The sequence below is a fragment of the Lutra lutra genome, chromosome 6 (assembly GCF_902655055.1).
Source record: "Lutra lutra chromosome 6, mLutLut1.2, whole genome shotgun sequence".
Taxonomy (NCBI): domain Eukaryota; kingdom Metazoa; phylum Chordata; class Mammalia; order Carnivora; family Mustelidae; genus Lutra; species Lutra lutra.
Window position 1 is genome coordinate 112,766,926 of NC_062283.1, and position 23,886 is coordinate 112,790,811.

At 40.7% G+C, this 23,886-nt stretch overlaps 1 protein-coding gene across 1 annotated transcript in view; it reads left to right on the forward strand.

Moving 5' to 3' along the window:
• Window positions 1-11,574: 11,574 nt before the first annotated feature.
• The window catches only part of CASP8AP2 (caspase 8 associated protein 2), a 33,261-nt gene continuing 20,949 nt past the window's right edge, over window positions 11,575-23,886 (forward strand). Inside the window, exons 1-3 of the mRNA XM_047733597.1 lie at window positions 11,575-11,630; window positions 20,454-20,536; window positions 23,451-23,519. Of these exons, the coding sequence (XP_047589553.1) occupies window positions 20,482-20,536; window positions 23,451-23,519 (124 nt within the window). The 5' untranslated portion in view covers window positions 11,575-11,630; window positions 20,454-20,481. The remainder of the gene's footprint in view (window positions 11,631-20,453; window positions 20,537-23,450; window positions 23,520-23,886) is intronic.

The following is a 23,886-nucleotide window of genomic DNA, read 5'->3' on the forward strand; positions in this document are numbered from 1 at the left end:
GCCTTCAGCTCAGGTCATGATCCCAGGGTCCTGGGATCAAGCCCCGCATCGGGCTCTCTGCTTGTCAGGGAGCCTGCTTCCCCTCCTCTCTCTCTGCCTGCCTCTCTGCCTGCTTGTGATCTCTGTCTGTCAAATAAATAAAAATAAATTTTAAAAAAAGAATGTCTTGGTTATTCTAGTTTAACAAGGGGCCTTTACCTTATTTTATAATTTCAATTCTCTTTTCTATGCCTTTGGTTTCTACTTCATGTGCCACCATTCTCTTCAAATAAAACAGCCCTTTTATAAAGTTTTATAAAACCAAAGAAGCTTTAAGGTTACACCTTTTCTGGGACACCTGGATGGCTGAGTTACTTAAGCACCCGATCCTTGACTTTGCTCAGGTCATGATCTGAGGGTCTTGACATTGAGCCCTTTGTTGGGCTGCATGCTTAGCAGAGGGTCTACTTGAGATTCTCTCTCTCTCTCTCTCTGCCTCCCCCTCCCACTTGCACATGCTGTCTCTCAAAATAAATATTTTTTTAAATCTCTACCTTTTCTTTAACTGGGTAAGATCAAATTTTCTCTGCTGAAGGCCCTCTTTTGTCTACCAGGTAAAACCAAACAATTATTCCCCAATAGAGATGCAAGCCCCAGAGGTCATGGGGTTATTTTGCTTCCCTACAAATTTTTATAACATAAACCTTTGTTTAAAAATCCTTCACGGGCTTCACTACTACATAGGGCTTGATCCCAGAACCCTGGGATCATGACCTGAGCTGAAGGCAGACACTTAACCAACTGAGCCATCTAGGTGCCCCAGTGTGTGTGCAATTTTATCACATGTGTAGCTTCATTTAACCACTATCACAATCAGGATAAAGAACTATTCCATCACCACAAAGAGTACTTGTGCTCTACACCTTCCCATTTCCCAATCCGAGCCTAACCCTGGCAGCCACTAATCTGTTTTCTATCTTCACAATTTTGTCTTTCAAGAAGTTTATATAAAAAAAAGAAGGTTAGGGGCGCCTGGGTGGCTCAGTGGGTTAAGCTGCTGCCGTTGGCTCAGGTCATGATCCCAGGTCCTGGGTTCGGGCCCCACATCGGGCTTTCTGCTCAGCAGGGAGCCTGCTTCCTCCTCTCTCTCTGCCTGCCTCTCTGCCTACTTGTGATTTCTCTCTGTCAAATAAATAAATAAAATCTTTAAAAAAAAAAAAAAAGAAGGTTATATAAATGACATCATACAGAATGTGACCTTTTGAGACCGTCTTTTTCACTCAGTGTAAAGGCCCTAGAGATTCAACCAAGTTGTTGGCATGTTTCAATAGTTCATTCTTTTTATTGCTGAGTAGTATTCCATGGTATGATTATACCACAGTTGGTTTAACCATTCATCTGTTGAAAAGCATCTGGGGGGGCGCCTGGGTGGCTCAGTGGGTTAAGCCGCTGCCTTTGGCTCAGGTCATGATCCCAGGTCCTGGGTTCAAGTCCCACATCGGGCTTTCTGCTCAGCAGGGAGCCTGCTTCCTCATCTCTCTCTGCCTGCCTCTCTGCCTACTTGTGATTTCTCTCTGTCAAATAAATAAATAAAATCTTAAAAAAAAAAAAAAAGAAAAGCATCTGGGTTGTTTAGAGGCTTTGGCTATTATGAATAAAGCTGCTGTGAACAATCACATATAGGTTTTTTGTTTTGTTTTGTTTTTTTTAAAGATTTTATTTATTTATTTGACAGACAGAGATCACAAGTTGGCAGAGAGGCAGACGGAAGCAGGCAGAAGCAGGCTCCCTCCTGAGCAGAGAGCCTGATGCGGGGCTCGATCCCAGGTCCCTGGGATCATGACCTGAGCCGAAGGCAGAGTCTTTAACCCACTGAGCCACCCAGGCGTCCCGACGTACAGGTTTTTAATATAAACATGTTTTCATTGCTTTGAGATACTTCCCATAGCAGTGATTGCTGGGTGTACAGTAACTGCATGTTTTTTTAAATTATTTATTTATTTATTTTAGAGGATGGGAGGAGTAGAGGGAGAGAATCTCAAGCAGACTTCACCAGAATGGAGCCTGAGGAGGGGCTCAATCACACAACTCATATGAGATCAAACCAACTGTTTTACGGAGTGGCTGTATCATTTTACATGCCCACCACCAATGTAAAGAGATCTAGTTTTTCCACATCCTTGCCAGCATTTGCTGTTACTACAGTTTTTTTTTTATTTTAGCCATTTTTTAAAAAGATTTATTTATTTATTTATTTATTTATTTATTTATTTGCGAGAGAGGGTGAGAGGCAGGAGGAGAGTCAGAGGGAGAGAATCTCAAGCAGACTCCCAGTTGAGTGTGGAGCCCAATATGGGTCTTGACCTCAGGGCCCTGAGATCATAATCTGAGCCAAAACCAAGAGTTGGACACTCCACCAAATGAGCCATCCAGTTGCCCCTGTTTTAGTCATTTTCATAGGGATTAGTAGTATCTCATCATTGTCTCAATAATTTGCATTTCTTTAATGACTAGTGATATCATCTATCTTTCTTGTACATCCTAGAGGGTTAATTTTTTATACTCATTATGTCATGAATTCATAAGAAATGGATTCCAGCAGCTCAGGCGTCTTTCCTTTGGCTCTCACAAAGTGTGCTTCTCTGGGTGAGCAGGCTGGTGCTCCAGCAGAACCCAATTATCTTTCTCTATGGCTTCCTTCTTTTCCTGATTATTTTCCTTCACTTTTTTTCAGGGCGCTATCTGTACTCTTAGAGGGTTCAATGCATACACTAATTCTCTTGGCAAGAATGTTGCCTTTAATTTATTTCAACAATGCTAACAGCATGCTGGGGAGGGGCAGAGGGAGAGGGAGAGAGAGACTTTCAAGCTGACTCCATACTGAGCAAAGAGCCTGATGCAGGGCTCTATCCCAGGACCCCAAGATCATGGCCTGAGCCAAAACCAAAACCAAAACTGACTGAGGCACCCAGGCGTCCCTCATCTTTTTTTTTTCTTAAAGATTTTATCTTTATTATTAATATTTTTAAAGATTTTTTTTAAAGATTTTATTTATTTATTTCACAGAGAGAGATCACAAGTAGGCAGAGAGGCAGGCAGAGAGAGAGAGAGAGAGAGAGGAGGAGGAAGCAGGCTCTCCGCTGAGCAGAGAGCCCGATGCGGGACTCGATCCCAGGACCCTGAGATCATGACCTGAGCCGAAGGCAGCGGCTTAACCCACTGAGCCACCCAGGCGCCCAATTTTTAAAGATTTTATATATTTATTTGAGACAGAGAAAGGGAGAGAGAGAGAGTGCATGAGCAGGGGGAGGGGCAGAGGGAGAGGGAGAAGCAGATTCCCCACTGGGCAGGGAGCCCCATGCAAGATTTCATCCCAGGACTCCAGGATCATGACCTGAGCCAAAGGCGGACACTAATGGACTGAGCCATCCAGGTGACCAAACATTTTATTTTTAAATAATCTCTACACCCAATATGGGGCTCAAACTTATAACCCTGAGATCAAGAGTTGCTTGCCCTTCCAACTGAGCCATACAGGCACCCCCTCCAGAACCACTTTCATTGGCCTTATCTTGCTTCCAGGCCTCTAATTATACTATTCCTTTGTTTAGAATGCATCCCCACCCTACTCCCACCCTTTCCCTTGCCTAACTGTTCCATTTTCAGGTCTTGGCTTAAAGGTCACTGTATCTGAGAAACCTTCCCCAGAAGAAGGTATCCCTTGTAGCACTTGATGAAATTGTTTCCTTTGTCTCCCTGCCCACCCCAACTGAGTCAAGGTTCTTGGGGGTGAGAGACTATATATGATTCGTCTTCATATTTCTAGTGATAATAGGTAAGTACTTGATGCCAGGGACCTTTCTAGGAGTTTTACACATGCCAACCCACTTCATCTTCACAATAACCTACGAGGTAGGTAGTATTACCGTAGAATCCCATCAAGAAAACTGGCTGGCTGGGGCGCCTGGGTGGCTCAGTGGGTTAAGCCTCTGCCTTCGGCTCAGGTCATGATCTCAGGGTCCTGGGATCGAGCCCCGCATGGGGCTCTCTGCTCGGCGGGGAGCCTGCTTCCCCCCCTTTCTCTCTGTCTGCCTCTCTGACTACTTGTGATCTCTCTCTCTGTCAAATAAATAAATAAAATATAAAAAAAAAAAAAAAAAAAAGAAAACTGGCTGGCTCACACAATAGACTCAATAACTATTTGTGAACTAATGAAGTTCATTATACAACCATGTAGAACATTATTCTCCTAACAAACCACACTGTTTTCTCCTCCCTTGCATTTGTTCCTACCATACTCTGTGCTTGGAATAGATTTCACTCCTTCCATTTCCACTATTATTAACATGATCTACTTTTCTTTTATTTTCTTTTTTCTTTTTCAAGATTTAATTTTTGTGGGGTAGCTGGGTGGCTCAGTCGTTGTGTGTCTGCCTTCTGCTTGGGTCATGATCCCAGGGTCTTGGGATTGAGCCCCCAACATCAGGCTCCCTGCTCAGTGGGAAGTGTGCTTCTCCCTCTCTCACTCCTCCTGCTTGTGTTCCCTCTCTCTCTCTCTCTCTCTCTCTCTGTGTGTGTTTGTCAAATAAATAAGTAAAATCTTTAAAGAAATCTTTGAGAAAAAAAAAGATTTTATTTATTTATTTGACACAGAGAGAGTTCACATGTAAACAAGCATGCACAAGGAGGGGGAAGGGCAGGGGGAAAGGAAGAAGCAGGCTCCCTACTGAGCAGGGAGCCTGAAGCAGGACTGTTCCACATGCTGCCATTTAGAACTGTCAGTCATCCTTCTTCTCTGGGTTTGGGCCTTTCTCTTTATATTCTTAGCACATAGAGCACACTCAGTAAGTGCTTTCTGAATGAATGAATTAATGCCACTGTCCAAGAACAGCAACTTCTTCCCAGAGTGTATATTTTTCCAAAGCTGTGGACACAGTCTTCTAGCCATTTCATACAAACAGATGCTATGAATCCAACTACACTCACCATGCCACTATCCTGTAGGAAAAAAATATGTGTGTATGAGGCAGGCACCCCTAAATTCTTTTTAAGCAACCACAGCACCTAGTATGTTGCCTAGCCTATAATGTCTTCGATAAGTATTTGTTACAGTGAAGAATAATATTAAACAAATGAGATACTGAAGAAAATAAGAGAATCAACATTTGACAGTGCCACACCAAGAGTTTGGCTCTTCCAAGTTGCAAGGAAGAAAAAAGTGCTGAGGTGCAGTGAAAAATGCATGGGGAAGGAAAGGAAGCCCAGAAAGCTGGCAGTGAGTTTCCGGGGCATCCCAGAGCAGTGGCTCCCTGTTCCCCATGCTTCAGAAGGAATGCTAATGACTGACAGTAGTCTTGTCATGGTCTTAAAAGAATCTTGGTTGGATGCCGGGGTGGCTCATTTGGTTAAGCATTTGTCTTTTTTTTTTTTTTTAAAGATTTTATTTATTTATTTGACAGAAATCACAAGTAGGCAGAGAGGCAGGCAGAGAGAGAGGAGGAAGCAGGCTCCCTGCTGAGCAGAAAGCCTGATGTGGGGCTTGAACCCAGGACCTGGGATCATGACCTGAGCCGAAGGCAGCGGCCCAACCCACTGAGCCACCCAGGCGCCCCAAGCATTTGTCTTTGGCTGTAGAGCATGATCCCAGGGTCCTAGGATTAAGTCCCACTTCACCGTGGGAAGCAGCAGAGAGCCTGCTTCTCCCTCAGCCTACTGCTGCTCCTGCTTGTGTCTTGTGTTCTCTCTCTCTCTCTGACAAATAAATGGAATTAAAAAAAAAAAAAGCATCTGGGTCTATTGCCCATTTTTGTAGTGACTGTCAAATTTACAACTCAGTTCCTTTCTATTGCTTCACTATTCTGTCCCTCCCTGTCCTTATGGTTTCAGCTGTGTCAATCACCTTTATCTCTCTCCTGTGTATTTCATGTTTGAAACTCTCTTACGAAAAGGATCTGAATGCATCAGTTGGCAGTTGTTCACCATCTAATAAGAATATAGTCAACCCTTGAACAACACAGGTTTGAAGTATGCAGGTCCACATACATCTGGATTTTTTTAAAAAATTAATTAATTATTTAAAAAGATATTATTTATTTTGCTTTATTTATTATTTTATTTATTTATTTGATGAGAGAGATACAGTGATAGAGGGAATACAAGCAGGGGCAGTGGAAGAGAGAGAAGCAGATTCCACTCTGAGCAGGGAGCACAATATGGAGCTGGATCCCAGGACCCTGAGATCATGACCTGAGCTGAAGGCAGCGGCTTAACCCAACTTTTTTTTTTTTTTTTTTAATAAATATAGTATAGTGGGGTGCCTGGGTGGCTCAGTGGGTTAGAGCCTCTGCCTTCAGCTCAGGTCATGGTCTCAGGGTCCTGAGATCAAGTCCCGCATCAGGCTCTCTGCTCAGCAGGCAGCCTGCTGCCTCCTCTCTCTCTGCCTACCTTTCTGCCTACTTGTGATCTCTGTCTGTCAAATAAATAAATAAAATCTTTTAAAAAAATAAAAAATATAGTATAGTACTATAAATGCATTTTCTTTTCCTTAGGAATTTTTGTGATTTTCTCAATAACATTTCCTTTACTCTAGCTTACTTTATTTTAAGAATATAGTATAATACATATAACATTACAAAATGTGTTAATTGACTGTTTTTATTATTGCTTAGGCTTCTGGTTAACAGAAAGCTATTAGTAGTTAGGTTTTGGGGAAGTCAAAAGTTATTGTCAAATGCATTGCTAGTCAGGTATTTCTTATAAACTCTTTAAGGAAAAGAAATAAGAAATACATGTATTTTCTAAAGCTTTTATTTATTTATTTGAGAAAGAGTACAACCATGGGGAAGCAGGCTCCCCATGAGCAGGGAGCCTGATGTGGGTCTCCATCTCAGGACCCTGGGATCATGACCTGAGCCAAAGGCAGACATTAACCAACTGAGCCACCCAGGCACCCAAAAAAATACATATTTTTAAAAGATCATGAGGTCATGTTGGCATTTCCAATTCAGATAAAACAGTATAAGATTTCCCCCTAAATTTTTTTTATCATTCTCCTCCCCCCTAATTTTTTTTGATTTTATGTTTGTATCTCTTTTCTCTTTCACTAAATATCTTGATTCCTAAAAATATTACATATTGTCTTACAATATACATTAAATGGTTTCAAAATTACAATATTAAGACTAACATTAAAACTAGTGCATACATTATAAGATTTCTCTGCAGTTTTTTTTGTGCTTGGAATATATCCTAATGATGTATAGTCAGAACACTGTGTTTAAATGTCACTTGAGATAATCATTTAGTTTGAGTGGTTATGTTTTTCTTGTTTACACAGTTTCATTTATTTCAATTTATTTTTCATTTTGGCATTTTTCTTTCTGATTTGGTTCAATCTTTGAATATATGAAACACTTCCATGAAGCAAAAGCAAAAGGTTATAAAAAGGCAACTTTGGACTTTAAATATGTGAAATATATGGTATGTGGATTATATGTCAAAATAGCTTTTATAAAAAAATAAAGCAGTTGTTAAAAAAGGAAGAAAAGCTATGTATATTTGCATATAATATACTTAAATGGACGTTTAAAAAAAGGCATACTCAAAGGAGTTTCCCTTTCCTCTCTATCCATTCCAGCCAGTCTTCTTCCCTAGTAAGTTACCCTTTTATTAGGTTTTAATTTACCCTTCAAGTGTTTCTTAAGCAAAAACAAGCATATATATATATATATATATATATATATATATATATATATAAAATTTTCCTCGTTTTTTTCTTACACGAAAGCCAGCATATCATACTGTACTTTTTCCTTTCTTAACACTATATCTTATAGATTACCCCCATGGAAATACATATAGACATCTTCAGGAATTGCTTTTTTTTCTGTTGCTGTTGTTGTTTTTTAAGTAAGCTCTATCCTTGCTGGAGAGGAGAGGGGTGTGGGGGATGAGGTAGCTGTGTGATGAACACTAGAGAGGTTATGTGTTGTGGTGGGTGCTGTGTATTGTGTAAGACTGATGAATCACAGGGGTGCCTGGGTGACTCAGCCTGCTTCCTCCTCTCTCTCTGCCTGCTTCTCTGCCTACTTGTGATCTCCATCTGTCAAATAAGTAAATAAAAAAATCTTTTAAAAATTTTTAAAAAGACTGATGAATCACAGACTTGTAGCCCTGAAGCAAATAATACATTATATGTTAATAATAAAAACAAATAAAAATAAATAAGAAAAAGAAAGTAGCCTCTATCCCCAACAGTGAGCTTGAATTCACTACCCAAGATCCAGAGTTGCATGCTCTACCAACTGAGCCAGTCAGGCTCCCCTAGAAATTGCTTTTTTTTTTTTTTTTTTTAAAAGCAACATTTGCAATTGTGACTTCAGATTTCATAAAACATGTAACTGTGTTATATTTGTTTCCTTTAAAAAAAATACTGATTCCTTCATTTGACTTCTAGAAGCATCCCAAATTCCCAAGTTGGCAGTGACTGATGTCTTTCCAAGCAAGTATTTTTAAACCAATCACTACTTTCTATTACTAAGTACCAGTAAAGTGAGAGGCTTTGTAATAGGGCCATTCAGTAATAGGGCCATTCTTGTCTGGAAGAAAAGCTTTGGGGAAAACTTCAGTTATTTTTGAGATATATATTTTATGTTCTCAACAAATATTTTTTAAAAAGATTTTATTTATTTATTTGACACAGAGAGAGAGATTACAAGTAGGCAGGCAGAGAGAGCAGGGGAGCAGGCTCCCTGCTGAGCAGAGAGCCTGATGCGGAGCTCGATCCCAGGACCCTGAGATCATGACCTGAGCTGAAGGTAAAGGCTTAAACCACTGAGCCAACCAGGCGCCCCTCAACAAATTTTTTTTTTTTTAAGATTTTATTTATTTATTTGACAGAGACAGAGGAATCACAAGTAGGCAGAGAGGCAGGCAGAGAGAGAGGAGGAAGCAGGCTCCCTGCTGAGCAGAGAGCCCAATGCGGGGCTCCATCTCGGACCCTGAGATCATGACCTGAGCCGAAGGCAGAGGCTTTAACCCGCTGAGCCACCCAGGCGCCCCAACAAATATTTTTCGATGAGTGTCATCATTATGCACCCATGCTGAAAGCCCATCATCAATCAATTGCCAAGTTTTGTAATTTTATCTCCTAAATATCTTAAATCTATCCTCTCTGTTACCTACCACTTCCTCCAGATCTCATTTTCTCTGGCTTGGATCACTGTTAGAGCATCTCAAAATTCTCCCTCTCAAGGCCAGAGTACTTTAATAATGCAAATCAGATCACGACCACACCAAGAGTAAAATCCTTCAGTGGTTCCCCAATGCCTCATCATTTAAAGGTAAATTCCAAGCTCTCTGACATATCTAAGGTCTTTTAAGATCTGACCCCTGCTTTCCCCACCAGCCTCATCTCACATTTTACGCTCCCGCTACAAAACACCTGGTAGTTGCACACCCTCTACTCTTTCTGAGTCTCCACTGCCTGGAATGCTTGGCTAACTTCTCAGAAACAAAGCTGGTTGGAGTAGAATCCAGGAAACCAGTGTTCCTCCAGAACATACTTTCCCAAATGGGGATCTTTCCAAAAAATTTTAAAAATATGTAAGAAGTTCAAATTGGCAGTTACAAGTTATTAAAATGCACAAACAGGAGGAAACGGTTAGCGACAGGATGAAGATCCCCAGATCCAGTAGCAGAGGAAGTCATCTCTGTTTTACTTCCTCACCAATAATGGCGTAGACCCCGCCTCTGGAGGCTAGACCCTACGAGCATCTCTAGTATCTCCAACTGCTATAAGACAATTCGGGTATTCTACCCTCTAAAAAGCTTTCCTGTTCCTCCTACCCTACTTGTATTGGTGTCCCCTCTTCGAAATTCCCAATGCCCTAGGCTAAATTGTTTGCCTATCATGCGAAAAGTGTCCGAGGGCAAGGAACAGTGCTTATTTATCATTATGGAGCCAGAGTCCAGCACTACGTCTAGCACGCGGTTGACATTCAATAGAACTTATAGAATAAAGGACTAAATAAATGACAGCCTTCTCAGAGCTTACTTTCCCTTTCATTAAAGAACTTCTCCCAGACTCCGCCCCAACCTTCTTTAAAGCCCCGCCCCTTCCCGGAGTGAAGCTCCGCCCACCCGTCCCGGCCAGCTTAGGCTCCGCCCTTTTCTCTTAAAGTCCACACAAGCCTACGCGAGTTTGGCGCCAACCGTGTTTTTTTTTTCCGCCCTCCCAAAGGCGGGAACTAGTTATGTACGCCGGGACGTACTTTACGTCTGGTCTGATTGGCCATGGATGCTCAGTCCCGCCTTCGCGTCCTGAGTGCGTTCTGGCATTGGTGGAGATGCCTGGGAGACCTCGGTGTCCAGAAGGGATCCCCGGCTCTCTTGGGCTAGGCAGGGCGGGTAAGTTGATTTGGGGGTCTGGTCCGCTCAGGGCTGTTGGGGAAGAGACTGAATGGCGTGGTAGTGTCCCGAGCGGAAGCCGGCGGTTTCTGGGGACCCAGGGAGTCCAAGGGAGCCGCGGAGTCGAGGGAGGGGTGCGCGCCTGATGTCCGGGGCCCGCAGGTAGCTGCGTTCCCGCCGCCCTCGGATGCAGTTTCTGGGCTCTCATTCGTGTCGCTCTTTGGTTCCTCGAGAGTATCCAGGGGTGTTTGGGGCGAGCGCACGTAGGAACTGCCCTTTCGACTGCTCCTCCCTCCCCTCCCCCTCAAACCAATCTTGTCTTGGAATGTACTCCTTACAGCTTTCTGATGCGATTCTGGAGGAATGTGTCTTTCCTTAGTGTCAGATCATCATTGATGTTGGTTGTTTCCGAGACCGTAATACCCGGAGAAGTTATCTTGATCTCCACAACGCCCTGAACAGCGCCTGACACATAGTTGGCCCCAACTCAGATGTTAATGTAGAATTAGCAGAAGCGCAGGGTTTGTGCTTCAGGGATCAAGTTGGCGTTGACTCTGATTCTGACCTAGTCTTTCCCGGATTCTTCCCTGGTCTTTTCCATCCTCCACACTTACAGCTCCAAACCTTTCCCCTTCCTCAGTGCCCCTCCCCCATCTTGCTCAGTGCTGCTTTGATTGGAGTGAGACTGAGACCAGGGCAAGAATTCCCCAACCCCCACCCCAATTATCTTCTAGCGTTTCTTCCCATTTCACGAGAGGTGGCCCCCTTTCAAGAAAAAATTATACTTTTATCTCTGGCGAATATTCCTGATTTTGTCATTTGGCTTTAATGAAGGAGCTGGAATCTAATTCCAGATATGCCACTTATCAGCTGTTTGACCTTGGGACAAATTTCTTAATCACTTGTTATTTGTTTCCTCATCTATAAAACGGGAAAAGAATAGTATGTACTTTATGGGACTTTGAGAAGATTGACATCAATGTATTTGGAACATTTAAGACCCAGGCATATAGTGTTCAGTTTGTATAGTGTTTGTTATTGTTTTCCCTTTACATTTTCTTCAGGAATCTTGCTGTATTACATTTAGCCTTTCCCATGAACCTTAAAATACACTCTCCTCCCCGGGTTTTTTCCTGTTTTTCTCTACAGATGCTTATTTCAGTCTTTCATTTTTTTTTTTCTTTTTTAAGGGAAATTGCCTTTAGACTGTCTTTTTACAACATTGTCCTGTCAGAAAAGACAAGGTAATCCTTCTCTCATATGCTTCGTCTTCACATCTGAACCCATTAGGATTGTTCGTAAAATGATTATGAGTGACCTTGCAGCAATTTTCTTTCATTATCATGGTTCTCAACATGTAAAATTTTGCCTTTCCACTTTGCATAGGTTTCCAGTTTGCATAGCAACACTTCCTCTGTCAGTAGTACCTTGCATCCTTGCATTACATATTGAGATCCTCATTTGGGGGAAGGTGAGAGCACATGTGAATAAACCCCTCTTTCCGAGGGATTCTGGTACATAATCCTTCCTCTTCCTCCCTCTTCCAGGAGAATCACTGGCCTTTGTGATTTCAAGAGAGTAATCTGACCTTTACCAATTACATTTTATCTTTTGTGCTGCATACTCTAGTTTTCAGTTATCTGTTAGACATCTTTACCTGCATGTCCTACAGATAATTCATCCTGCTTTCTTTGGTTCTCTATTTCAGTTAAAGGTGTGACTACCTTGTTATCAAAGCTAGGAACTTCAGAGTTGTCATGAATAGATTAGGAATATCAGTAATTCAACAGATACTTTTTTAATTACCTACTGACTTGCAAGGCCCTGTGTTGAGAGCTGGGGATACACTGATCAACAGACAGAGCCAGTCCTGGTCTTCATGGAGCTTACAGTCCAGTGGGTGAGATGGACATTTCTTTAGGAATTTCCACAAAAATGTAATCTTAAATTGAAAAGAGGCCATATAGAGAAAGGACACAGTGATATAAGAATATAATAGAGAGGGCCCGACCTAGTAGTGAGAGGAGGTAGCCAGGGAAGGCTCAAACATTACTTAAGTCAAAATACGAGAGACGAATTAAGTGACAGTGGAGCATTGAGGAAAAAGCACTCCCTGCAGAGGCCCTGTGGTGAGAGGGAACAAATGCCATGTTCAAGGAGCTGAAAGAACGTCCGTATGATCAAGGGTAAAGACTGCTGGGAAATGGGTAAGAAGGATGCAGACTGTAATTGTGGGCAGGGGCCTGGTCACTCTGGACTTTGTAAGCAAAATTGTGACAAAATTTGTTTTTTAATCTAAAATCAGTAGGAAGCACTGACGGGTTTTAAGCAGAAGGGGGAACATGATCAGATTTGTATTTTTTTAAACTTTTATTTATTTATTTGACAGAGAGACACAAGCAGGTGGAGCAGCAGGCAGAGGGAGAGGGAGAAGCAGGCTCTCCGCTGAGCAGAGAACCTGAAGCGGGCTGGATCCCAGGGCCCTGGGATCATGACCTGAGTTGAAAGCAGATGCTTAACCAACTGAGCCACTCAGGTGCCCCCAGGTTTGCATTTTGAAAAGACAACTCAGGTTGTGGTTTTGAAGTGGTCAGGAGTGGACATTTGAGTACACTTTTCATGAAATCTTTTGGATTCTCTGTAGAAATCTCAGATCTGCTTGTTTATTTCCACTGCTAATTACTTTTTTTTTTTTTTAAAGATTTTATTTATTTATTTGACAGAGAGAAATCACAAGTAAGCAGAGAGGCAGGCAGAGAGAGAGGAGGAAGCAGGCTCCCTGCTGAGCAGAAAGCCCGATGTGGGGCTCGAACCCAGGACCTGGGATCATGACCTGAGCCGAAGGCAGTGGCTTAACCCACTGAGCCACCCAGGCGCCCCGACCACTGCTAATTACTTTGTTACCCTTCATTATCTCCTGTACTGTTTTAATAGTCTCTGTTTTTTGCTACTAATATTTTCTATACTGTTATTGCTAGATAGAGTTAAATTCCTGAAATGCAGATTTGATCATGATGTTCTTTTTTTTTTTTCTTCAAGATTTTATTTATTTATTTGGCAGAGAGAGACACAGAAAGAGAGAGAGAACACAAGAATAGGGAGTGGGGGGGAAGGAGAAGCGGGCTTCCCATCAAGCAGGGAGCCCGATATGGGGCTTGATCCCAGGACCCTGGGACCACGACCCGAGCTGGAGGCAAGATGCCTAATGACTGAGCCACCCAGGCGCCCTGATCATGATATTCTCTTGCTTTAAAAACCTTAAGTGGGGCGCCTGGGTGGCTCAGTGGGTTAGGCCGCTGCCTTCGGCTCAGGTCATGATCTCAGGGTCCTGGGATCGAGTCCCACATCGGGCTCTCTGCTCAGCAGGAAGCCTGCTTCCCTCTCTCTCTCTCTCTGCCTGCCTCTCCGTCTACTTGTGATCTCTCTCTGTCAAATAAATAAATAAAATCTTTAAAAAAAATAATAATAAAATAAAAAATAAAAACCTTAAGTGGTTTTTCCCATTTTGTGCTGGATGAAGTCCAAGTATCTTAATTGTGTAATATATAACCTAACTTTTCTAAAACCTCAATTTTCAAATTCTAGTATGTGTGTATTCACACCCGGAGTTGTTTGTGAGCTCATAGATGTAGTGGGGAGATGGTATCAGGAATTTCATTTGCAAACAAGGAACCCATTTTGACTGAATCTTGGGATATGGAAAACCTCAGGAGAGTGAATGATGGGGCTAGAAAGTAGGCATCAGTGTGTATTAAGGTAGGGTGTTTGGACTTTATTCAGTAGACATTGGGAAGTAATGGGAAGTTTTTCGGTTTTATTTTTTTTAAGATTTTATTTATTTATTTGATAGAGATCACAAGTAGGCAGAGAAGCAGAGAGGAGGAAGCAGGCTCCCTGCTGAGCAGAGAGCCCAATGCGGGGCTCGATCCCAGGACCCTGAGTTCATGACCTGAGCCGAAGACAGAGGCTTTAACCCACTGAGCCATCCAGGCACCCCTAGATTTTATTTTTGAATAATCTCTATACCCAGTGTGGGACCCAAACTTAAAACACTGAGATCAAGATCTCTTGTTCTTCTGACAGCCAGCCAGGCACACCTTGTTTTTGTTTTTTGTTTAATGTCTTGCTGGATGCATTGGCTAATTTTTTTTAAGGCTGTTTTTATGCTCAGGAAGAGTGGCCTATAGTTTTCCTGTCTTGTAATTTTCCAACTTTGTCCCATTTTCAATGTCTACACTATATTAACTTTATGAAAAAAAATTTTTTTTTTTAAAGATTTTATTTATTTATTTGACAGAGATCACAAGCAGGCAGAGAGGCAGGCAGAGAGACAGGAGGAAGCAGGCTCCCTGCTGAGCAGAGAGCCCGATGCGGGACTCGATCCCAGGACTCCGAGATCACGACCTGAGCCGAAGGCAGCGGCCTAACCCACTGAGCCACCCAGGCGCCCAACTTTATGAAATTTTTTGTCTCTTAGCCTTTTTTTCCCTTTCTGCTGTCTGGAATATATTATGTTTTATATGTTCTTTGAAGGTATTGTAGACTTCATTTTTAAAACTGTCTGAGCTTGGTAGTTTCTTTTTGAATAGATTAAGTACTGTATCAAATTATCAAATCATCCTAAATATGTCTGTGTTTTCTATGTCTTCTTGAGTCAGTTTTGGCCAGTTATGTTTTCTGAAAAACTCTCCCATTTCTTGAGCTTTCTTTCAGGAGTATTTTTCTTCTTCAAATTTTCATTTAAATTCCAGTTAGTTAACCTATAGTGTAGCATTAGTTTCAGATGTAGTCTAGTGATTAATCATTTACATACAATACCCAGTGCTCATCACAAGTGCTCTCCTTAATTCTCATTACCCATTTAACCCATCCTCCTTGCCCATTTCTCCTCCAGCAACCCACATTTTTTTTTTCCATAATCGAGAGCCTGTCTGGCTCTGCCTATGTCCTTTTATTTCCCTGCTATGTTCATCTATTTTGATTCTTAAATTTCGTATGGTGAAGTCATATGGTATTTGTCTTTCTCTGATTTATTTTGCTTAGAGCTTTCTTTCAGTAATGGAATCTCTGCTGTAGGTGAAGGTGAAGCTGTCACTCCTTTCTTTTCCTTCTTTCTTTTTTTTTTTTTAAATTTATTATTATTATTTTTTAAAGATTTTATTTATTTATTTGACAGAGAGAGATCACAAGTAGACAGAGAGGCAGGCAGAGAGAGAGAGAGAGGGAAGCAGGCTCCCTGCTGAGCAGAGAGCCCGATGCGGGACTCGATCCCAGGACCCTGAGATCATGACCTGAGCCCAAGGCAGCGGCTTAACCCACTGAGCCACCCAGGCGCCCTTTTTTTAAAATTTATTTGAGAGAGAGATCACAAGTAGGCAGAGAGGCAGGGGGAAGCAGGCTCCCTGCTGGGTAGAGAGCCCGATGTTGGGCTCGATCCCAGGACCCCGAGATCATGACCCAAGCCAAAGGTAGTGGCTTAACCCTCTGAGCCACCCAGGTGCCCCTCCTTTCTTTTCTTTTCTTTCCTTTTTTTTTTTTTTTAAGATTTTATTTATTTATTTGACAGAGAGATCACAAGTAGGCAGAAGACAGGCAGAGAGAGAGGGGGAAGCAGGCTCCCTGCTGAGCAGAGTGGAGGCTGGGCTCAATCCCAGGACCCTGAGATCATGACCTGAGCTGAAGGCAGAGGCTTAACCCACTGAGCCGCCCAGGCGCCCCGGTGCCCCTCCTTTCTTATTCCTAATGTTTGTACCTACTTTCTCTTGACTAGTTTGGCCCAGGATATGCCTATTTAACTTGTCTTTTCGAAGAACCACCATAAATATAAATGTATTTATTCATATCTATTTTATTTTTTTTAAAGATTTTATTTATTTATTTGAGAAAGAAAGAGCATGAGAGGGGAGAAGGTCAGAGGGAGAAGCAGACTCCCCGCAGAGCTGGGAGCCCAAATGTGGGACTTGATCCCAGGACTCTGGGATCATGACCTGAGCGGAAGGCAGTGGCTTAACCAACTGAGTCACCCAGGCGCCCCTATTTATTCATCTGTATAATGCTTGTTGCTTTTTATTAATTTCTGTCCTTTATGTGTTTCTTTCTTTGTTTCTTTTTTTTTGTTTGTTTGTTTTTTTAAATTTATTTGACAGATCACAAGTAGGCAGAGAAGCAGGCAGAGAGAGAGGAAGGGAAGCAGGCTCCCTACTGAGCAGAGAGCCCGACGCGGGGCTCGATCCCAGCACCCTGAGATCATGACCTGCGCCAAAGGCAGAGGCCTTAACCCACTGAGCCACCCAGGCGCCCCTCTTTGGTTTTTTTTTTTTTAAACTATACACATTTGGGGCGCCTGGGTGGCTCAGTGGGTTAAGCCGCTGCCTTCGGCTCAGGTCATGATCTCGGGGTCCTGGGATCGAGTCCCACATCGGGCTCTCTGCTCAGCAGGAAGCCTGCTTCCCTCTCTCTCTCTCTCTGCCTGCCTCTCCGTCTACTTGTGATCTCTCTCTGTCAAATAAATAAATAAAATCTTTAAAAAAAAAAACAAACTATACACATTTATTGGACCTTTTTCTAACTTCTCGAGTTGGATGATGAACCCATTAATACTTTGTCTTCTTTTCCTCTAAAAGTATTTTGATTGTATTCCACAAACTTTGCTTTATGGTATATTCATTGTGATTCAGTTCTATGTTTCCCCATTTCTATTAATATTTGTTCTTTGATCTTTCCTTGCAAATTTCCAAAGGAGCTGGGAAATTTAAGAGTGTGTTATTAACTTTGAATTTTATTTATTTGTTTATTTTTTAAAAGTGGGCTCCCTGAGCACCATGGGACTTGAACTCAAGATCCTGAAATTAATAATCATGCACTGTACGGACTGAGCCAGACACACACCCCTGAATTTTGTTGGTTTTGATAAAAGCTTGTTCTCTGATACTTGTTGATACAAGTTCTGATATAATTTTTGACACAAGTTCTTTGATACTTGTTAAAAATTACTCTCATGACAGTCAATTCTTATAGATGTACCTGAACATAATATAAGTTCTCTGAATTATTGTATGCAGAGATACAAAATCAGGTCAGATCTGTCAGTTTTGTTTTCAGACTTGTATCATTAATTAACTGCTTCATTAGCAGAGAAAAGTGTGTTAAAATCTCTGTTATGACTCTTATCTCTATCAGGTAGGATCTAATCAGGAGACAAAGACCATACAGTAATTTGAAGAAAAAATACTTAAAGAATTATTATTATTTTATTTATTTATTTTTTAAAAGTAGGCTCCATGCCCAGTGTGGGGCTTGACCTCATATTCCTGAGAGCAAGAGTCACATGTTCTACTACTGACGAAACCAGGCTCGTGCCTCTAGAAAAAGAATTATTAACGGACGGTTAGAATAACTGGGAATTGGTTAGTAAGAGTTAAAGATAACTCTAGGGGCTCCTGGGTGGCTCAGTGGGTTAAAGTCTCTGCTTTCGGCTCAGGTCGTGATCCCAGAGTCCTGGGATCGAGCCTCACATCGGGCTCTCTGCTCAGCAGGGAGCCTGCTGCTTCCTCCTCTCTCTCTCTGCCTGCTTCTCTGCCTACTTGTGATCTCTGTCTGTCAAATGAATAAATAAAATCTTAAAAAAAAAAAAAGAGTTAAAGATTACTCTAAAGAAGGTAGGAGTAGAAGAAGATAGAGGGAGTGGCCAGTACCTGTAGGGTTGAGATAGATCATACAAGGAAGGGCTGTCTTTGCCCTCATTGGAAGATGTATGGCTGGGGCCAAGTGAAGGGCAGAGAAGTTGCAGAGTGCCCTGCTGGTGACACTGCTTTGAATCTGGTAGAAGAAATGCATAAGGAAGCTCCTGGGTGCTGCTGGCTGTCAAGTGCTGTGGGATCCAAGAGTTGGAGAAATTGCCCTCTCCAGGAGGCTGGCAGGAGGAAGCTGGGTCCTACAGGAGTCCTTTGTAATAGAAACCTCACTTATAGGAGGCAAGTATATAGAGAGATGGTGCCCTGTAGGAACCTGGTGCTGGAGAGACTGTCTGCTGCAGGAACTAGATGTTAGAGAAAGATGTTCTGCAGGAGCCTGACTAGCCAGGCACAGTGAAACTAGGAAGAAAAACCTTCCTTTCCAGTGTGTCTCCAGCGCTCTACTGATAAGGTTTAACACTGAGCCAGTTACAAAGGAGAAATATTTCCAAGGTCATTCTTCATTATCACAGAAGGGTGGATCTGAAATTGAGAGACATGATTAATGGCCACAGTTCCTTTAACTTTATGTGTACGTGGTGAGAAATCACATATGTTATTTAACTCTTTCATATTCTTGTGTATATTATTCTCAGAAATAATTTTGAAGAACTCTTAATGTAACATATGGCATGACTAAGAAATGAGCTGTCACTTTGTATTAAATATGTAAGTAATTAAAAACATACTTTTAGTGGTCAGGAACCTATAGAGATAAAGGTGTGGACAATGTTTCCATAAGCAACTGTAGAAAAATTTAAGACCAGTGACGGATAAAAAGATCCAGGTTTTTTTCAGTTCTATTGATTTCCTACTTTTAACTTAATAGGCCAAGTAGTCTTTTTTTTTTTTTAAAGATTTTATTTATTTATTTGACAGGCAAAGATGACGAGTAGGCAGAGAGGCAGGCAGAGAGAGAGGAGGAAGCAGGCTCCTTGCTGAGCAGAGAGCCCGATGCGGGGCTTGATCCCAGGACCCTGGGACCATGACCTGAGCCGAAGGCAGAGGCTTTAACCCACTGAGCCACCCAGGTGCCCCTCATAAAAAATAAGGAAACTGGCATAATTGGATTTGTTAGTAAATGTAATCTTGCTGTTAAGAGTATATCTTGGTGGGAGCAGAAATGCACAGCTCTAGGTATCCTTAATAACGCTCAGTAGCCACAGTTCATTGACCATAGGCACCATCATCACATTTTACTGGCAGATTGGAGACTATCAGATAAGTCACATTTTTTGGTTTGTTTTGGATTCTTTTGTTGCTTCCATTCTTGCCACTACAAACAGCACTGCATTGAATATTTGTTTATGTACATCTTTAACCATGTGCTTGTATATCTGTAGAACACAGTACTAGATATGACTTGTTGGGTCAAAGATTATTTGCATTTAAAAATTTGGTAGCTATTGTCAGATTGCCTCCGTACAGCTTGCACCGGTGTACACTTGGGTGACGTATGAGAATACCTCTTTTCTCACATCTTTACCAGGCCTCGTATATTATCGAATTCTTTGTTGTTCCTGTCTTACTCTCTCACTGGTGAAAACATGTTAAGAGTTCCCAAGACCAGGGGCGCCTGGGTGGCTCAGTGGGTTAAGCTGCTGCCTTCGGCTCAGGTCATGATCTCAGGGTCCTGGGATCGAGTCCCGCATCGGGCTCTCTGCTCAGCAGGGAGCCTGCTTCCCTCTCTCTCTCTGCCTGCCTCTCTGTCTACTCGTGATCTCTCTCTGTCAAATAAATAAATAAAATCTTAAAAAAAAAAAAAAAAAAAAAAAGAGTTCCCAAGACCAACCCCAGGTTGGATGTTTTGCTAAGAAGATTCACAGAACTCAGCATATAATTGTACTTATTTAGTATGATAGTTGGCTTACTTTTGTATAAAAGTTAATTTGTGTTTTGGTCTATTTTATAAAATTAGCATCACTTACTTTGTGACATGGCTTAACTATAATAAGCAAGTTTAAGGTTTTGGAAAATGTTAGGTACTTTTTGAAAAGTGATGATAGGGAGTGAATTTATTCATTGTGTCCAAATTTAGAAGTTGCTTTTTTTTTTTTTAAGATTTTATTTATTTTTTTGACAGACAGACATCACAAGTAGGTAGAGAGGCAGGCAGAGAGAGAGAGAAGAGGAAGCAGGCTCCCTGCGGAGCAGACAGCCCGATGTGGGGCTTGATCCCAGGACCCTGGGATCATGACCTGAGCTGAAAGCAGAGGCTTTAACCCACTGAGCCACCCAGGCACCCCAGAAGTTGCTTTTTAACTTAAAGCTAGGTTCACTCTCTGACTTGTGAGGTTGATTTTAAGTGGAAAATCTTTATATTCAATACTTTAGATGGCGACTGTCAAAAGGAAATAGGATCATGGCAGCAGATGATGACAACGGTGATGGAACAAGTTTATATGATGTCTTTTCTGGTAAGAGCTCATTTTAACTGTTCTTCTAAATTTATTTAAGTATAAAATAATTTATGTTCACTGATACCACTCATCAACTTTCTCTTCTTACACACAAATGAATTAATACAATAAAGTGCCTGGCAAATAGGAAATACTTAGTAAATGTGAACTTTCTTATTGTATGCTTTTGAGTCTCTTAAATTTAATGAAATTAACAACTTTGCCAGTATAAGTGGTAATGATATTTATTGCCATATCCAAAGAAATACAAAATAGGTATTTGTTACTTGTAAGTTGCATATATTATTTATATACTTCAGTGTGTATTTCATAAGAGAAAGTTAGGTTTTCTAGTATAACAACAGCATAATATCAATTTCAGTAAATTTAACATTGATACAATAATTTTATTCAATCTGCTATTTTTATTTGTCAGTTAACCCTCAAATTTTCTTTATTTTTTTAATTTTTTATTTTTTTTAAAGATTTTATTTATTTATTTGACAGACAGAGATCACAAGTAGGCAGAGAAGCAGGCAGAGAGAGAGAGGAGGAAGCAGGCTCCCTGCTGAGCAGAGAGCCCAATGCGGGGCTCGATCCCAGGACCCTGGGATCATGACCTGAGCCGAAGGCAGAGGCTTTAACCCACTGATCCACCCAGGCACCCCTCAAATTTTCTTTATTATTATGATTGGAATTTAATCATCATTTTAATTCTTTATTTTAGTTTTTCTCATTAGTTTTTTTCTTTCTGATTTTCGTGCCTCCTTTCAAATGTTGAATATATTTTAGAATTCCATTCCAATTTATAGGTTCGCTTTATGGACTACACCTCTTTGCATTATTTTTTAGTGGTTGCTCAAGGGATTGCAGTATACTTCTTTAACACTTTGTGGTCTACTTTCTGGTATTGTACCTTTTCACCTAAGATGTAGAATCTTGTATGTATAGTTGTCTTTAACCTCCATTTGTCCTTTTATGTTAAAGATGTCATTAAATCTCATGATACAAAGCTGTAATTTTTGCTCTAAACCATTCTATGTATCTTTAAAAAAATTAAGAGGAGTTAATCAAATTAAGAAAAATTAGTCTTTTATATTTACTCAATTATTTATCATTTTTAGTCCTTCTAGTACTCTTTAGTATTTTTATAGAATAATTTTTTTGTCCCCATCTCTCTTCTGGGACTCCAGATATATAGTATGTGAGAACTTTTGACATTATCCTATAGGTTACTAAGACTTTTGTTGTTTTTTGTTTATTTGTTTGATTTTGTTTTAAATCTTTTTTCTCTATTCTTCAGATTGGGTAGTTTTTATTTTTTTTATTTTTATTTTTATTTTTTTAATTTTTTTTTTAAAGATTTTATTTATTTATTTGACAGAGAGAGATCACAAGCAGGCAGAGAGGCAGGCAGAGAGACAGGAGGAAGCAGGCTCCCTGCCGAGCAGAGAGCCCGATGTGGGGCTCGATCCCAGGACCCTGAGATCATGACCCGAGCCGAAGGCAGCGGCTTAACCCACTGAGCCACCCAGGCGCCCGGATTGGGTAGTTTTTATTGATTTATCTTCAAATTCACTGGCTCAGCTGTCAAGAATATTCAGTGAATTTTTTTAAAAATTAGAAATTGTAGTTTTCAGTTTAAGGATTTTCATTTTTTTTGTTTATTTGTTTTGTTTTGTTTCTTCCTATGTAGTAATTTTGGATTGCATTCTGGACACTGAATTCTGTTATGTTCTAGAGATATTTGGATTATGCTATATTGCTCAGAAGAATGTTGTTTTTACTTTTAGCAAGTATTTAACTTAGCTGAACTTAAACTTCTGTCTTACTTGTGGTGGATAGCAGCTGAAAACCCTGTTCAGATATTTTAACTTTAGCTGGACATTTTGGAGTTTTAACCTTTACGTCCTTTGAGGATCACTCGGAGATTTGGACACAATTTGGGGAATATTCTCCAGCTCTCTGAATTTTCTTTCTTAGTTTCTAGTTGCTGTTATCCCTCCCAAGTTCTTTCTCTTGTTCTTCAAGCTATTAGGACTAGAGGTTTCCATCTGAGTTTTCACTGCCCATTGTTGGCTTCAATTAGGGCGTATCCTTCTACAAAAAATTTTATTACAAAAAATTGTAATAAAAGAAGGATAGGGGACACACTTAAGACTGTTTTTCAGGTATTGTCTCCCCTTCAATTTTTGCCTGCTTTGGGTTGCTTTTTTGTTTTTTAGATTGCTCCCCCCCACCCTTTTTTTCAAATTGCAGTATAATTATACATACAACTTTGTATTAGTTGTATTAGGTGTATGACATAATGATTCTGTATTTGTATGTAATGGGAAATGATCACCACAATAATAGTTTAGTGGTAGAGCATTTGACTATAGATAGCTTTTATTTTTATTTTTTATTATTTATTTATTTTTTAAAAAGATTTTATTTATTTATTTGACAGAGAGAGAGATCTCAAGTAGGCAGAGAGGCAGGCAGAGAGAGAGAGGGAGAAGCAGGCTCCCCGCTGAGCAGAGAGCCCGATGTGGGGCTCGATCCCAGGATCATGACCTGAGCCGAAGGCAGAGGCTTTAACCCACTGAGCCACCCAGGTGCCCCTATGGATAGCTTTTAATAGTTTGCTTGGAGTTTATAGTTGTTCTCAGCAGAAGGATTGGTCTGATAGAACTACTGTGCTATAATTGGAATTGGAACCTTGTCAAAAGTTTCTTTTTGAAAATGAGTTTTTAAGCCTAAAAGACGCTGAGTCATAAATCTGTGTATTGAGATCTTTCTGTTTATAAGGAGGTATAAAAACTTAAAGACAATTGTCTTTTTTGGTGTACGACTGATAAAAGTCTCCTTTTCCTGGCTCCCCAGAGTAGGAATAGAAAAACTTCACTAAGTGCATAAAATCATTTTTAACAAGTCTTCGATTTTCTTGCAGCTTCTCCTCTTAAAAATAATGATGAAGGTTCTTTAGACATATATGCTGGATTGGACAGTGCTGTTTCTGGTATGTAAATTCTAAAATAAAATAGGTTCTTTTTTTGGGGTGAGTGGCCAATCTATTAGAAATATTTATTTTGTTATAGTTCTCAGAGTAATACATAGTTCCTGAATAATTTGACCATTCTTTGGAATAATTTTACTTAGGTAATTATTTTCTTGACTAAAGTTTGATCAGTAAAACAAATTAGCACTCAGGTTTGTTATCATCTAGGTCTCAGATTTAACTGGACCTTGAGCAAATATATCTTGTACCATTAAAATGCAGACTGTTGGTGTTGTGTATATATATATTACTACTCATACTGTCACGGCTTACATGACATTAGAACTTTTGAAAAGGGTAGTTGCTATAAATGTTTTCAAGTGTATCC